Source organism: Topomyia yanbarensis, chromosome 3 (genome assembly GCF_030247195.1).
Source record: "Topomyia yanbarensis strain Yona2022 chromosome 3, ASM3024719v1, whole genome shotgun sequence".
Classification (NCBI taxonomy): domain Eukaryota; kingdom Metazoa; phylum Arthropoda; class Insecta; order Diptera; family Culicidae; genus Topomyia; species Topomyia yanbarensis.
This window is the reverse complement of record NC_080672.1, coordinates 309,419,703-309,437,672: the sequence shown is the minus strand read 5'-3', so window position 1 is coordinate 309,437,672 and position 17,970 is coordinate 309,419,703. Positions and strand designations below refer to the sequence as shown.

Below are 17,970 nucleotides of genomic sequence, written 5' to 3'. Positions count from 1 at the left end.
GAATACGGATGCTTCTGCTTTCGCTCCGCCGCGAACATACATTTCATCAAACTCGAAAGAATTCAGTATCGTTGTTTGCGTATCGCCTTAGGGTGCATGCAGTCGACCCATACGATGAGTCTCGAAGTGCTGTCGGGCGTTCTCCCGTTGAAAAATCGATTTTGGGAACTCTCATATCGATTGCTCATTCGATGCGATATCTTGAACCCGGTCGTGATTGAAAATTTCGAAAGGCTTGTTGAGCTCAATTCTCAGACCCGTTTCATGTCCCTGTACTTTGACTACATGGCGCAGAATATTAACCCTTCTTCTTACAATCCCAACCGTGTGCATTTCATAAATACTTCTGAATCTACTGTTTTCTTCGACACATCCATGAAAGACGAGATTAGTGGAATTCCGGACCACATACGCCCACAAGTGGTTCCAAACATTTTTTTAATAAATTCCGAGAAGTCGACTGTTCTAAGATGTTTTATACTGACGGATCAAAACTCGAAGGATCCACTGGCTTCGGTATTTTCAATCAAAAGTTCACCGCCTCCTACAAACTCAGTGACCCTGCTTCAGTTTACGCCGCAGAACTAGCTGCCATTCAGTATACCCTTGGAGTCATTGAAACATTACCCGCAGGCCATTACTTCATCGTTTCGGATAGCCTCAGTTCCATTGACGCTATTCGCTCGATGAAACATGGAAAGCACTCCTCGTATTTTTTGGGGAAAATACGGGAGCTACTGAGTGCTTTATCTGACAACTCTTTCCAGATTACCTTGGTATGGGTCCCTTCTCATTGCTCCATTCCGGGCAATGAGAAGGCAGACTCCTTAGCTAAGGTGGGTGCCTTAGAAGGAGACGTTTACGAAAGACCAATTAGCTTCAGCGAATTTTTCAGTATTACTCATCAGAGAACCCTCGAAAGTTGGCAAACTTCGTGGAGCAGTGGAGAGCTGGGAAGGTGGCTACATTCGATAATCCCTAAGGTATCGACGAAACCTTGGTTCAAGGGGATGGATGTGGGTCGTGACTTCATTCGTGTGATGTCCCGACTCATGGCAAACCATTACACGCTGGATGCACATCTCCGGAGTATTGGGCTCGTGGATAGTGGTATCTGCGCTTGTGGCGACGGCTATCACGACATCGAGCACATTGTCTGGACGTGCACCGAGTACAGTTCCGCTAGGTCTCGGCTAATGGATACCCTGCGGGCCCGAGGAAGACCAACCAACGTCCCGGTTCGAGATGTGCTGGCAAGCCGCGATGTCCTCTATATGTCCCTAATATACACCTTTGTGAAAACCATCAATATACAAGTTTAACTGCCCCTTCTTATTTTCCTTATCATTCTCAGAACCCTCTTCCACCTGTATCAAAGCATCTGTATCGAATGAGCCAACAAACACGGGACCTACGGCACCTAACACGCTTAACTCGAAATGTAGCCGATCCACATCTGAGCCGTACTACGAAATCGTCTGGAAAAACCCCTACCATCTTGAGGAGGACCACCCGGCGTCCCAGTACATGATTCCCCTGATGAAGGCCACCCGAGTTTGTAATCCATCCGTTGATCTCACGATGCCTGAAACTGAAATAATTTTCTCTCCCTGTCATCTTTGTCTACCCTCCCTCCCCTGACTCTTATACCCAGAAGTAACACCCCTACCCCACCCCCCCCCCCCCAATATCATCACGAAGCATTTAGCTCTTCTTGTCTCTTCTAGTTTTAACTATTATATTATATAATCTCGTTGAAAATGCCCAACTCTACTACCCACAAAAATAACTATAATTACGAATCTTTACAAAATTCAATCATGCCCTCTAGTTATTCCTAGTTTTAAGTTAGTCGTAAAAAATTGTCCCCCTTAGTTAAACATTATTTGCTCCAATAATCTCACTGATAAAAATGTCAAACTATATTGCCACAAAAACTAAATGACCCCCCTAATCTTACGAAAATAATATTATCCCCTTGTGTAGATATATAAGATAGCTATAAAATCGCATTAGTTTCATTTAAAAAAAAATCATTATGTAATCCCCTAGTTTTAAGCAATTTAAAATGTAAAACAAAACAAAATTGGCACCTTTAAGCTAACGCAACGTGCCTTATCAAATAAACGATTTGAATAAAAAAAAAAATACTGAGCAAAAGTCACTTTTGACTTGAAAGTGCTTTCTCTGCTACAGGAAGGATCAAGGAAAGAAATAACCATCACAACATTATGTATTGAATAATTATTTATATATTTTTATATATATAACATTTGTCTTAAAACTATCTTCATGCATATTATTTTGTATTATTTCTATACGAGGAAAATATTTTTGGTTCATCTTCTGAATTAGAATACATTTTCGCCTCTACTTTGCCACCAGGAATAGGCACAAAAGTGTGGAATTTCTGAGTGCCAGATATTGTTTTGGCGTTATTATATAGTTCTTCGAGTTCTTCTGACATTGTGTTGTACTGTTCAGTGGCTATGTAACAGAAAATTAATTTTATGATATTTGTATCAGTTTGTTCAATGCCTAGTTATATAACTCTCCGAGAGTTGTTATGGTATTTCCATAGTCGCGAGTAAGACTGGCTTCTTTTACCATTCGCTTGAGAGTGCCACCAATAGCATCACAGGGTCCATTTCCATTGGATGAAGCAAAACATGCCGTTGGAATCTATACAAGCTTGTGAAGTTTTTTTTATTTTTGTATTGTGCTGCTGCTCCATCAGACAAAAAATAAATTTTAGAAAAGTTTGTCAATTGTTTCATAAAATTTATCATTTTTGAGATGAACAACGAAATTGTAGTCTTTCAGTCTTCCACTCTTCCAGTCTTCATTCAAGTTTATTATGAATACAGTTAACTCTCTCTATGTGGATATTCTCTATGTCGATATCTTTCTCTATCTGGATTATTTCGTAGGTCCCTTCAGATCGCACGTATAAAAACTCCTCTATGTCGATATTTTCTCTATCTCGATATCTCCCTATCTCGATGTACCTAGCTTTATATTTGCCTGCATTATTCTCTCTCTATGTCGATGTGTTTTTTTTCTCTCAGGACATCACAAAACATATACATAATGGAATGAAAATTGGCGATCAGGGCGCTAGGTCCTATATCAATATTCTGTATGTAGGGACAGTAATGACATGATTTGGGATGAAGTGGATATTCAATGTTTTCCTACGAGACTTTGTAAAACGAATTCAGCTTATTCTGCAACTATCGAGGTTTTCTAGAAATTATGCATTCTTAGGTTCAAAATTTTAACTTTACGTGCTATAAAAATATTCAATATGCAGCCATCTGTAGCACGGAAATCATTCTTTCGTGGTCAAAACAATTTTTAAATTAGAGAAACATGGAGAGACTTGACCAAGCACAGAATTCTATTATTGGCTATGACGTGTTCTATTAGGTTCTTGAAAAAATTTCAAAAATATTTTTATACTAGTTTCGGTCCGTCAAGGTAATTTTAAAAGTTTGAAATGAAAAATGCTTTCCTCTTAGAAAAGATTCCGTATTTAATAAATTTGCGTTAAATGATGTAATTTTGTATCAAACTTTGTATGGACATGGACTACTCGTCTAATAATTACTTCTAAAGTACTCATACATTATTTTATACTTTATGAACTAGTGAAATGATTTTACATAAATCGAAACATTGAAATAGTTATTACTAAAATTTGCACGAGATTGAACGAAATTGTAATGTTGGGGAGACTTGACCAAGATTTTATGGGGAGACATGACCAAGTGGCAACAAGCCGAAGAAAGATAAAAATTTTCTGATATTTACTATGCTGTCGTACCTACTGTTAGATAATCACGTCACAAAAAAATCCCACATCAAACATCAGTCTATATGTTTTTGTACTAGTAAACAAAGTAGGTAGTAATATGGCTGATTTCGTGACGTGTTAATATGCAATATAGGCAGTACAGTTAATCCTTAAAAGGAAATGCATTAAACACAGTCGAAATTTATGAAATGCAACCCTTTTATATTTTTTACTGCTACCTAATGACCTCGACAATATGAAAAAAGGATTACAGTATTATTTATGTCATTATTTTTTGCTCTGATTTTTCAAAATTCTCTTGGTCAAGTCTCCCCAGGCCTTGGTCAAGTCTCCCCACAGTGGGGAGATTTTACAAAAAAACGATCTCAGACAAACTTTTATAACTTTTGAAAAAGTAAGTTAAAAATTCCGCAAACACACGAATGAACACGAATAATACCTTTATACATTATATCTCAATGGCTTTGGAAGGATTGAAAACTTTTTTAGAGATTTATGCAGGTTTATCTGAAAACCTGGTCAAGTCTCCCCATATTCCCCTACATGTGCGGCAGAATGATAAACAGCAAATAAGGGATTCCTTCTCAAACAGCAAACAACATTTTACAGTGCGAGTGCACTTTACCTCGTCGTCTACTACCCTACTCCCCCCAATACGAGCATCTATATTCATTTCCCGGTATGTATTATGATGTCCTGAAGGAAAAGTTGTCTCAAAGAAAATCATTGTGTTCTATATGTCGATCTCTCCCTATGTCGATGGTCCCTTCAATATCGACATAGAGAGAGTTAACTGTATATACCAAATTCGTTATTGATACTTTTTGCATTTATCAGGCAACTATCAATTGTGAAATTGGATTCTGAGATGATTATGACTTTCATTGGTTTTGTTCTTGATAAAAATACACTGAAAAAAATTGTTGGGCAAGGAAAAGTTTTTTTTTTCAAATGACTTTTTTCCCTGAAAGTGCCCAACTTGACAAGTAATGTGGCATATCTAATTCATTTTACCCCAAATTGGCGTTTGTAATAAGATAGCACAACAACGACGATATAAGATGCATCCCTCCAGGCCTCGTAAACATCTTGAAAATTTGAGTGAAATCCATACATTTCTTGTATAGGAGTAAGAGTAAAAGTAAGAAAATCGTCAGGCATGCAGCAAAACTTTTTGAAAATTATAAGCATGTAAATAATTTTACTAGTTTAATATAATACATTGAAAATGCGCTTGGAAAAAAAAATAAAATTACGTAGGACCTTACATATTTCTTTCTTTTATTTTTTGTTAGTAAAAGTCAAATAAGAGAAGATTGTATCACGGAGAAGATAAACCAATTATTGTCCTTTTCAGAATATCTTTTTCGAATTTCCATAAAAAAATCCCCTCCTTAACCTTCTGGCAGTCGCGCTAGTGCACTGAGTGCACGCTGCTCTGAAAAGCTAGCGAAATCGTCTTAGAGCATCAGCGGCTGCTCGTTCAGTGGGACACTTTTGGAGGGTTAAATAGCACATTGTTTGTAAATTCTTTGCGTTTCTCCATTAGCAATTAACTAATAAATACAATACAAACAAGTTGGGATATTATTCTCATTACTTACCACAAAACACATGTGCAGGAGTCAGGAAATAAATTTCATAAAAGCTGCATATCTAATAAGATTGACACTTCATTTATTATGTGCACAAATTCTATCGCAAAATCTTTGAAACAAATATTTTGTCTCTTGTAATAAGGTTATCAATCAATAAACTTTATAAGATAATAAAAATCATTTGGAAGTTTTCTTATTGGTTTGGTACAGATTTCTGGAATGCAACGATGGATTCGAGTATGTACTGCCGTTATGTTCCCTACGTATTGTGAATAAATGTGTAAAGGGAATCTCATAGAACATGGGACAAATATGCATATAACGGCAATGTATTTGTTGATCAATTCATTTGGTAAAATGAAAAATAACTTTTATTCACAAACAAATCATCGATTATTAGTGGGTGAATACGTAAGAATGTTGCGCAAAATGTAAGAAACCACAACGAACTGAAAACAAGGCTCAACGGACTACGCCCAACTACCCCTCAGTGGACACAAATAAATGAAGTTCGCCATGTAACTGAACTCCGATGTCAGCAGTGAAATTCGATCCGAAAATTGTTCTCTTTTAGGGTAGGGTGTGGTAGTGCGAGAGAAGATACTTGATCTTGAACACCCCTAAGGCAGTCTCGATCTAGAATTTTATCAGTCCCGCTTTCCCACTTGAATTCTTCTACCTGCTTCACAGTCTCTCTTATCGGAAAGTTTCTCCAGAGCGAAAAGGCCTTTCTTTCCCGATCAGCTGTGCGCGCAATATACATAGTGGATGTACGAATTATAGATCAGTTGAAATAAATCACAGTCGAGTAAGGTCGCGTTCTTTACTTCGAAAATAAATTGCATTTTTAAGTTCGCGAAAAGTGCAGTGTTCACAGTTATCAAAGTGTCCGAAAATCTCGTCTTCCGCGCGAACAGGGTGTATTTAGATAGATTATTAAACTGAACATGCTGTCAAAATCTTCACCCTAAACATCTTGTCAAGGAAAATATACTCCGATTGATGAAGAAAAAACGAGTTTGCAATCAAAGTAGCTAGTATTCCTAGTAATTGTATTCCAAACAAAAGAATTGGAATATCTACCACTACGCTCATTCAAACTCGTGATTATTAAAATATAATATATACGAAGCACTTAATCCTTAAATTCTAAATTATAATCTAAAAATAATCCATTTTATTTATACTCGAAATAAGATTTGCCGTTTATGATTAGGGTTGCCACCCCTCCGGGTTTGACCCGGAGCCTCCGGTTTTCGGGAGCGATCTCCGGACCTCCGGGTTTTACATCAATTTCTCCAGGTTTGGTTGAAAAATTGATGATTTAAGCTTTTTTGAATTTAATTGATTCTTTTCTAAATGTTTCAAAAGTGTAAGTATGGTGCATGTACTATTTTTCTGGTTCAAACGGGTCCACCAAATCGCAAAACAACGAAAATGAAAAACAAATCAATTTTTTTACAGCTTAAGGAAAATAATATTTCGCTATATGTTGCAATTAAAATTTTGCGTACATTGAGTCGCTCAAAAGTTATTTTCCTGTAATTTTACGAAATCACTTCGTTGTTGGTGGTGCCTATCTGTAGCTGCATCAAGGGATGGCGGGTTTGTTCTAATCTGAATGGCTAAGTTAACATAAAACGAGTGCTTCCGGTGTTGTTGTTGCTCTTGCAGTGACCCCCAACTGTTGGCTATGGGGGTGAATTTTGCCCCCTTGTTGGAACGTCTGGTGACGAATTACCGAGACCACAAAGTACTTCTCCTTCTTCTGTTAGTTGTGGATCAGAGCAATGCTCGTTCGACTTATCCTCCGCAGCGAGAATGGCTGGTGCTTTTGTATTATTTGCACTTGGCCGGAGAAGAGAAACTGTACACTAATAAAACCGACAAAACCGTAAACCAACTTGAGAAATTTACAGCTGTATTTTGACGATATAGACGAGATCACTCTATAGGTGATTGTGAGCTAGTTTTGATAATTTTCCAATCAACCAGTATTAAATTTCATGACAAATTACAGAAGGAATGAAAAAGTATATACACTTAGCTTTTTTACGCGATAGAACAAAATCCATAGTGAATATTTTTTGGAGCGCGTGCCCTGTCGCCTCGTGTACAGATAGCTTAAAGTCTAAAATGTCGTGCAATCGCTTTGATTCTACTTTTTGTTGGCTTTGGTTTAACGTCCTCCACCCTCAGGTCAGTAAAAATCTCCAAGTCAACGTCTCTCCCGAGGTGGCAACCCTATTTATGATTTTAAGACAGATAGTTACCTAGCGAACATGATGCTGATGCATGAAGCGATATAAAACATCGATGTTCGCGAATCTTATATAGACGAAACAATCGCTTCATATATGTTCACCGAACACCGTTTCGAAACTCTGTGCAAATGTTTCAAAAACGTAAAAATCACGAGCCAAGAGCTTACCTTGTGTTCGATGATGTATGCTTAGTTCATAATATGAACTTTTTCATATTATGAACTTTTTCGAACATTGTAGAAGCGAAGCTAGCTTCGTCGAAGCGGATATAAGTTTTACCCCTAAATGTTCGCAGCCATTGCATGTGGTATGCTTGAGAAGCTTCGAACAGCAAGCAGTTCATTTTGCGAACTTTTCCTGACTTAGTGTGCGCTTGGCCGAAAGCGGTCAAATTCCGAGCATATTGTTTTCTCACGAATGTTATTTTTTGAATTGAGCGCTTCGTAAACTCTTAAAATGATAGAGCTTACATCACCCAGCATTCATGTGAGAATTTGAGTCATCGATTAGCCACCAGGAGGCAGCACCCGCCACAAATAATGTTTTGGAAGCGATGCCACATGTTTTTGTGAAATATTTGTAGAAGAATAATTAAAATGTCTGTAAAGGTCTGTAGATGGTTGTGTAAATCTTAGTTACACTAGAATATTACTAGTAGATTGGAAATAAAACAAAATTGTGAAGGAAACGCCCTTCACGAAGCACCGCGCTTAGGAGATGAAATAACGTGTATCTGCATAACGAAGGGCTGAATAAGAATACTGGTAAAAAAAATCAGCCCTACGTTATGCAAAGTTGTATACAGATTGAGTGAGCACACCAGTACAAGTGATGCCAAATTTAGCACCTTCAGTGAAATCCAATCACTAAAATTGGTTTAATGAGATATATGTACCGTAAAGCGGGGGAACATTGATCAATTTTTCTGAATTTTTTCGAATAAATTTCTTCAAATCAGGTCGATGTATCTGTTTGCATTTTTAACCCTTTCATGCCCAACTTTTTTCTAGTGCATGTAGAGTTTCAAAACTATTTTTCCTTGAATACGGTGGGGTCAAGAAACACGAAAAGCCTGTTTTCATAAAGATAGGTGATTCCATGGCAGTGCTAGAAGCTGGTCAATTTTTACCTTCTAATGCTCCATACAATTCTCCTAGAATAATTACAATAATCCAATTACGTGGAAAACGTAGCCAACTACAGTCTAAATTGGTAAGTTTTATCAGTTTTCAATAATATTGCTCCATAACGAAGATATATGAAAAAATCATTTTCCGTCGTCAACACAAACTGTCCCTGGCAGCACTGCTCCTTCGGAATCCAATCAGACTAATTGCAATAACTTCAGTTCTAGAGCTGATCTTTTTTAACTGTTAATACTCAAATTAATGGCAATAATCACATTAATGAGCCTTACTTGTTTTTGTGCGCAAATATCGTCTCAATCAAAAGTTATAGCTGTTTAAAAACGTTGTTGTCCACAAACAACATGGGCATGAATGGGTTAAAACAAGTACTGGCACCCATAGATTGAAAACGTCCAAATTGTTTGGTAATTTATTTCGTTTAACTATTAAAATAAAATAAATTTGTTGTAAATTTTCATTCGTTGTTTTCGTGGTAACTTTGATCAGCAAAATATGGGTATCAAAATAAGAAATAACGCTCCAAATGGTGTGTAGATTGCACAACGGTAGGCGATTTTTTGACCCGTTATTGTGTCGTCTCGTAAGAAAACAAAATTGCCTGGAAGGATACGGCCGACTTTTATCGAACTTTTTCAGGAAAATAATCAAAATTAATAGTTAGCATTAAAAATCTCGAATTTTTAAAATAATATATTGGACAAAAATATTTACGGTTTCTAAAAAAGTGAAGTTGGTTGATTTCATTTATATACAAAGAATTGTTTGAACAGGTTGAAACGATGCATGAAAGTTGTATCATTTTCAATTTGAATTTGTGTTCATAAAAGGTACATTAGATGACGAAATAATCGTTGCCGGTAGGTGCTGAACATGTTTAGAATATGGTTTGTATTTTGTTTTAATGTTTTTGTTAGAGGGAATCATCGTAGTCTCATTTGATCAAACTTACCCCGGTGATCAAAAATACCCCATTTTACGGTATCAATCTAGTTATGCCTTAACAACTGTCGTTTTGTTTCAATCGAACGAAGAACTAACTGCATCAAAAACTCGCCGGCCGGTGGCAACCTATACAAAAAGATTTATTGTGCAGTTCGCATGGGATGCTCGAGAATTCACTAATGTTGGATACCAATACCGGAGTCCGAAGTGGCCGATAAGTAATCATGGATCCAAATACCGCAGCTAGTAGTATATACCTACATAAAATGAATATTTCGCAAATGACGAGAAGTATTTTGCAGCCGTTATCTCTATGTTAATGTCACAGGCGATAGAGGTAGACAACTGTCTCTCTAATTCTTCGAACAACTCTATAAAACTCGATAAACGCTCCACCCCAATGACATTAAAATTTCTACGCAAGATAGTAGATATTTATTATGTTAGTTTTTTTTTTCAAATTTATTGAAAGTTTAAAATTTAAGATAAAAATATTTGGCATCCCTGACTGCCATATGTTCCAATATCTAAACGTCAATTTTGTTTTGTTTTGAATTTTAATCGCTCAGCTGCTACTGCTAGTGCGTACCTCGGATCGTATCTATTTTGATAGTGAGTCTCCGTGAATATTACGCGTTACATTTAGACCATTTACTGTTATTTAGAATGAAAAATTTCCAAATCGGGAATAGTGAATAATTCGCAGACGCGTAAAAATGTTTGATATAGTTGTATTTTTGAAAAACTTTATCTACAATATGTTAGCGATATTTTCCTTCGGTCGCAAGAAGCTCTCCAACACGCTTAGTATCTACGTAAAGACAAACACTGGAAGTACGCTAACGGTGGATCTGGAACCGCACATGGACATAAAGAATGTTAAGGAAATCGTTGCTCCACAGATGGGTCTATCTCCTTGTGAGTTAAAAATCATTTTTGCCGGGAAGGAACTGTCCGATTCAATTACCATTAGCGTGAGTATTAACAAAAGAAAGAAAAATTGCATCATAGATTCTATTGCTAGTGGTATTTTCAGGAGTGCGACCTCGGACAACAGTCGATTATTCATGCCGTCAAGGCGAAAACTTTGCCAAAGAAAATAAATAGTAACAAAATGCAGCACGCAAGAACTATTTCAGAGGAAAACCCGGAAGATTCTGTCTCAACTAAACCACTATGTGAAACGATGACGGACCTACAGCTGACGGAGGTTAACAAAACGGAAGAGGTTACTAGCATAGATAGAAGAAAGGCCCATTTCTTCGTCTTTTGCTCTCAGTGCGAGAAAGTATGTACCGGGAAACTACGAGTTCGCTGTGGAATCTGTAAAAGTGGAGCATTCACTGTGCACAGGGATCCGGCCTGTTGGGACGATGTTCTCAAGAAAAAACGAATTACTGGACACTGCGAAAACTTCGACGTTCCCTGCGTGGTAATTTTTTGGTAAATTCGAACTAAATGCACTTATGAATAAAGAATGAATACTTTGTAGGAAAATGAACTCGGCGATCCTCCGTTCACGGAGTTCTATTTCAAATGTTCTGAGCACTCCTCCGGTGGTGAAAAGGACTTTGCGGCTCCGCTCAATCTTATAAAAACTAACCACAAGGATGTTCTATGTATTGCATGCACAGATATTAGGTAAGTGCTAGAAATATCTAGCTTAGGTAATCAGTCGAACCATTCTAATTATTTTAGCGACACAGTACTGGTGTTTCCCTGTGAAGCTGGTCACGTAGCATGTTTGGATTGTTTCCGGCAGTACTGTGTTTCACGATTGCTGGAGCGGCAATTTTTAGAACACCCAACCGGTGGATACACGCTACAATGCCCTGTGGGTTGTGAAAGATCCTTCATCGAAGACGTGCATCACTTCAAATTACTGTCTAAGGAACAGGTGCAAAGTTATAATGTTTGCTTCAAGATTCCACCAATAAACTAAAATTTTTGCAGTATGACAGATATCAGAGATTTGCTACTGAGGAATACGTTCTTAGACATGGTGGCGTTTTATGTCCTCAACCAGGTTGCGGAATGGGTCTCCTGGTCGATCCAGAATGCAAGAAAGTACAGTGCCAAAACGGCTGTGGGGTAAGTAACAGTATCCAATGCTGCATTTTCAAAACTAACCGAAACAAACCCTTTTTGCACAGTTCGTATTTTGTCGAAGCTGTTTGCAGGGCTATCATCTTGGAGAATGTTTGGAAACGCCGCAGCCCAACTCAGGGGCAGCACTTGGTTACACTATTGATCCCCTGCGAGCGTCTGAAGCACGTTGGGACGAAGCCTCGAAAATTGCCATAAAGGTTACGACCAAACCATGCCCGCAGTGCCGTACCGCGACGGAACGGGATGGTGGCTGCATGCATATGGTGTGCACTCGATCCGGCTGCAGTTATGAGTGGTGTTGGGTTTGTCAAACTGCCTGGACCAGAGATTGTATGTCGGCTCACTGGTTTGGTTAAGTTTAATGCTTGGCTAGTATTGAAATTGCAAATATTTATACAGTTTTTCTAGTGCCCGGAATAGTTAAAGCGAACAAAATTTAGTAATTGTTACTTTATATTTTTGTAGATAAATATATTTTTGTTACTATCCGTTGTTTTTCTAAATTTTTTGTTATTTATTTTATCTACGGCGTATACCATAATGATTACTCTTAATACTATTGTTAATGCCAACGTTAAAAAATTTGTATTGTTAACTTTTGAAGAAATTTAGTGGTATGGAGTTCATCTCTGGTTGAACTGTTCTATGGGCCACATTGGTGGGGCATAGCAGCTACAATAGAACACACCATTGATCTTGGCAATCGCGACACGACACGTAGAGGAGTGTACTACCTCTTGGACCGCGAACCGTCCCGTTGTACAAATTGCCGCCATCCTAGACCCGTCCGCCACCCAACTGCCGTTATCGGCAGGGACATTGTACGGGTCGGATAGGAGGGTGACATCTGTCCTCGACTCCGAGACCGACTGCCAAAGCAGCTGCTGAACAGATACACAGTGGTTAAGATTCAGCTGTGTTACTTTCACGGCTTCTTCTAACTGGCCTCCCCGAAAGGACAGAAAGGTAACGTGGTTACGGCCTTGCTTCTTGCTGGCGCAGATAAGGCATTTTGGTGCCCTATCGCATTTCTGCGCCTTGTGTGTGACCTTTTTGGCTTCCGCAACCGGTAGCCAGAAATAGGCTACCTGCGTGCCAAAGAGTCCCTCTCTTAGGCGTAAAGAGATCCGCTCAATCTCTGTGCCACACTGCTCCATGCCGGCCGAAACGACGTCGCCTGCGTTCGTAACCTCATCCAGTTGCTTGCACTAGAGGGTCGCTTCAGCACCCAACGACCTCACCTGAGCGCCGTCTCCCAAGACCTCTTAGGCCAACTTCCTGTGCGCCGTCCCACTTGATTGCGCACCTCGTTTCAGTCACTAAGATCATTTCGCTGGTCTTGGTGCGTCTAACGCTGCGCACATCCGCATCGATTTGAGGACGTCGGCATTACTTATCCTTGTCGGGTTTCACCAACAGAGCCTCTTCTCTGTCCTTGACCTTCTTTGCGGGTCGAGGTGCGTTCGACTTCCGCTTAGACCTGCTGACCAGCTGCCATTAATTTTCGCCCTCTTGTGCCGATGGCACCGGCTGGCTGATACCTACTTGTGGACCGACACTTTGCGCCCGGATGGTGCCTTTCGCCTTCTTAGGCCGAGAAGTCACCTTCTTGGGTTGACGCCCTTCGGGATCCTTTGCACCCCGATCTGCACCTTCCAAAAGACTTAAGGCCTTCGTGGTTGCGCTTCGCTTGGCGTTGCTTCGCGCACCTTCGCCTGGTGACTGCTTGGGCCGCTTCGCAGTCTTGCCCTCAATTAAATTCTTTGTGACCGTCAAGGCGAAATCTGTCGCCTCTTAGGCCATGGTAGCTCCTCCATTGAAGGAGAACGCCTCAGTTTGGGCACCCTTATCGGCCTTCTCTCTTCCCTCCACCCGCCTGATGTAAGCGTCCTGTTCTTGTCTTGCGACTCCAACAGCCTGGCGGAGCACCAGTAGGTTCTTTTTTATTCATTTCGTTTATTTGATAGGCACAAATGCGTTAGCTTGGCGGTGCCAAACTCTTTTATTTTTACATTTTGGATATTTTAAAACTAGGAGGTTACAATGTTGAAATTTTTTTTTACAAAAGAGAAAAATTTTACAGCTATCTTAAGACTAGAAATAAGATTCTATATACAAGAGAGGAGGCAAAAGATTTTTTTTATGAAAATTTTTAAAACAAGGAATTCAATAGTAATAGTTTTTTAGGAAATATTTACAGTGATCTTAAAACTAACAATATAGTTTGGTACACAAAAGGAGGAACAAATATTTATGAAAAATTTCACAGGTGTTTTAAAACTAGGGATACAATTCTATTTACAAGATGGGGGACAATAGTTTTAACAAAGAGGTAAAATTATAACTATCTTAAAACTAGGAATACGGAATACAATTTAATTTTTTATCGGAGAGAAGGCGTAGATGGTGACCGGGAGAGAAGAGCAAAACTTGCAACTTTCGGGCAAACGGGAGATCAGCGAAACAAATTAGTGCCTCAGTCTAGTAGGTCGGATTGGCGGATGGTATTCTTCGAACCCGCGGGGAAACCTTCAAAAGTCATCGGACCTCGAGTCGCTCTCACTTCAGTTTCCATAGTGGCTACTCTCCGCAAGCCCAATACGCCGCAAATGCGCATCTAAGGTGTAGTGGTTGGACATAAGTCGGGACATTACACGAATAAAATCCCGACCCGCATCCATCCCCCTGAACAAAGGCTTCATTGATGCCTTTGGAATAATTGAATGTAGCCATCGTCCGAGTTCCCCATTGCTCCACGAGGTTTGCCAACTCCTCTGACGACAAATACTAAAAAATTCGTTGAAGCAGATTGGTCTTTCGTATATGTCACCATTTAATGCGCCCACCTTTGCTAATGAGTCGGCCTTTTCATTGCCCGGGATAGAACAATGAGAGGGGACCCAAACAAAGGTAATCTGATAAGATTTTTCAGATAACGTACACAAGGACTCCCGTATCTTCCCCAGGAAGTATGGGAATTGCTTTTTGGGCTTCATCGAACGAAGAGCCTCGATAGAGCTGAGGCTGTCCGAAATGATGAAGTAGTGATCTGTGGGCAGAGTGTCGATGATCCCAAGGGTGTACTGAATTGCAGCTAACTCTGCGACGTAAACTGAAGCGGGATCATTGAGCTTGAATGAAGCGGTGATAGTATTGTTGAAGATACCGAAGCCAGTGGACCCATCGAGATTTGATCCGTCAGTGTAGAACATTGTGTCACAGTCGACTTCTCGGAATTTATTATAAAATATATTGGGTATCACGGTTGGGAATGTATGAAGAAGGATTAATGCTCTGTGCCATGTAGTCGAAGTACAAGGATCGGGTTTGAGAATTAAGCTCGACGAGCCTCTCGAAGTTTTCAATCACCAACAGGTTCAGAATGTCGCATCGGATGAGCAATTGATATGAGAGTTCCCAAAATAGATTTTTTAGCGGAAGAACGCCCGCCAGCACTTCGAGACTCATCGTATGGGTCGAGTGCATGCAACCCAAGGCAATGTGCAAGCAACGATACTGGATTCTCTCCATTTTGATGAAGTGTATGTTCGCAGCGGAGCGGAAACAGAAACACCCGTACTCCATCACCAACAATATCGTTGTTTGGTATAACCTGATCAGGTCTCCTGGGTGGGCACCCCACCATGTTCCAGTTATTGTTCGGAGAAAATTGATCCTTTGTTGGCATTTCTGTTTCAGATACCTAATGTAACATCCCCAGGTACCTTTAGAGTCGAACCAGACCCCGAGATATTTAAATGTGAAAACCTGATTGATCGTTGCACCCACTAATAGAAGCTGGCGTTACGCCGGCTCACGCTTCCTAGAAAAAACAACCAACTCAGTTTTCTCCGTGGAGAACTCAATGTATGAACTGACAGCGGATGGGGTTGGAACCTGACTCAGTTTCGAGTTCAAGCAAAATGCCATAAGAGATCAGCTTTGTAATTTTCGTTTCGCTGATTTTTAGTAAAGCCCATAATTTTGACGAAAATCAGCAAATCTATAGAATTTGATTGCTAAAACAATCAGTGAAAGAATGCTGAGTTCCAGCAAATCGAACTAACAGTTCAGCGAATTTTGACAGTTTTGAATTGCTGTAATTTCAGCGAAATATATTTTGCTGGAAACATTGCTGATGTTTCAGCAAGGCAAAATTCAGCAAAATTTTGCAGATATTCGGCAATCAAAATTTAGTGTGTAAGAAACAACTGATACATAAAATACGTAAAAAATCGAATCTCTCACCATGCAATTAGAAAAATTCTGGGGATGGTCCAATCGATGGTAAGTCGTATTTAGAAACTGTACAACCAAGGCTTTAACGTCGATAGGAAGCAAATTGGTCAAATGAATCTTCGTATAGGGACTATTCATAAACTATGTAACGAAAAAATTGCCCAAAATTGACTCCTTTCTCCCCCCATGTAACAAACTGTCACAAATTTCTCTATGCGCCCCTCCCTTGTTACGTAACAAATTCCGAGAATTTTTTTTTCCCTTAGTAAAAACATGTCACAACATGTCACAATTTGTTGTACCCCTCCCTCCCTAAAAGCGTTACGTAATTTATGAATGGTCCTATAGTGTAAAGAATAATAATCGGGTAGTCAAAGGTTTCAAGAGGAACACCGAAGAGTGACGTGGCGAAAAAAATACATTTTAGCAATCTTTTAAACAATACGCAAACACACAAAGTTTGAAAGGCGCCGAGTAGCAAAGATCGGTAGAATACAGTGAAGAGATCACATGTGGAAGCTTCAAACTCAGCTCTTGACGAAACTACAATGTCTCGTTATGGATGAGGAGACTGAAATAAGTGAAAGAAGAAATACGTTTCCTAGGCTCATTTTCTTTACTGCTCGTCATAAGTTTGACGTCCCTGAAGACGTTAAATAGCAGAACATGTTAAAGCTTGCCAAAAATACACGATTTGGAAGGCAATTTGCTCGTGTGGAAAGTGGAGCTCACCGGCCGTGACAGCCATTGAAAAAGATCTTATGAGCAGTGTTGAGAAGAAGGTACGTGCTTTTGAATACTGCTATGAAATTGAATAAAACGAACTGGAAAAAAGTTTAATAATATGATATATTTTATTCCCAGAAAGTTTTGAAAACGATCGGTTGTCATGCAATTTGATTACGTACATGCAATTTGATTACGTGCATCCTTTACCAAAACAAACAACTTTACAGAAGACAGTTTTTTTTGCTAGGATGGCTATGTCAAAAGCTAAAACTGATCGAGATAAGTTTTTGCTTATCTAGATCGAAATCTACGTTCTCAAAATAATGCTCAATTTGTTGCAATATACTTTGTCGGAGCCACCAAAACTCCAGGGTATATACCCAGAGCACTACTAATTGTTCATCGTAAGTAACATCCTGTCTCACTATGCCCCAGGTATCATTTGAGACAAATCAGACCTCGTGATATTTGAATGTTAGAACTTGAGAAATACCTTCACACATTAATAGAAGCTGTAGTAGCGCTGATTCAGCTTCCTATACAATACTACTAGCTATCCACTCAACAATTAGAAGTTCTTCATCATTGGAAAGCACTGGTGGATTATTGGGTATTACACAATCTGGATAACTCGTTCGAATCTCTCTTTATCCCGCCATGTTGTGAAAGGAATATAATAGACCAAAACACATTTTCTGATTGACATGCCACATGCAGCTATTGCCAGTTACAGTTGCTTATCGGAGTATTCAAACTTTTTGGAAATCGCAATCTGAATGCGATTAATTTTTTCGTAATCGGTGAATAGAAGACTATATTCTCAATTGGGACGGGCATAGCGTAATTGGTAAATCGATTGCATTGTGCGCAACTAACCTGGGTTCGATTCCCGACCCCGCACATGGGATAAAGATTCTTCCAAAAGAGATTTCTCTAATCTGAAAAGAGGCGAATGATCCTAAGGTTAAAACCTCTATAATCAAAATAAAAAAAACTATATACTCAAAGACCCATTGTCCGAACATTGTTCATTTTGAACGATCTAGGTTCATGCGACAGATCCTAGATAAATTCCGGGAATACAACTTGCAGACACACCATCTGTTTATTGATTTCAGAGCGGC

General features: G+C 39.2%; 1 protein-coding gene across 1 annotated transcript; it reads left to right on the top strand.

Annotated features, from left to right (window-relative positions):
• The first annotated feature begins 715 nt into the window (after positions 1 to 715).
• Positions 716 to 12,336, top strand: LOC131692352 (E3 ubiquitin-protein ligase parkin). The gene is made up of 6 exons (XM_058979346.1): positions 716 to 10,743; positions 10,806 to 11,201; positions 11,262 to 11,410; positions 11,468 to 11,666; positions 11,723 to 11,860; positions 11,923 to 12,336. Exons 1-6 carry the CDS (start codon positions 10,486 to 10,488, stop codon positions 12,232 to 12,234), a joined length of 1,452 nt encoding a protein of 483 aa, XP_058835329.1. The 5' UTR covers positions 716 to 10,485; the 3' UTR covers positions 12,235 to 12,336.
• The last annotated feature ends 5,634 nt before the right edge of the window (positions 12,337 to 17,970 follow it).

Coding starts and splice junctions, on each gene's coding strand:
- LOC131692352 (XM_058979346.1), top strand. CDS start 10,486: ATGTTTGATATAGTTGTATTTTTGAAAAACTTTATCTACAATATGTTA. Junction 11,411..11,467: donor ATTGCATGCACAGATATTAG/GTAAGTGCTAGA, acceptor TAATTATTTTAG/CGACACAGTACTGGTGTTTC. Junction 11,861..11,922: donor AGTGCCAAAACGGCTGTGGG/GTAAGTAACAGT, acceptor CTTTTTGCACAG/TTCGTATTTTGTCGAAGCTG.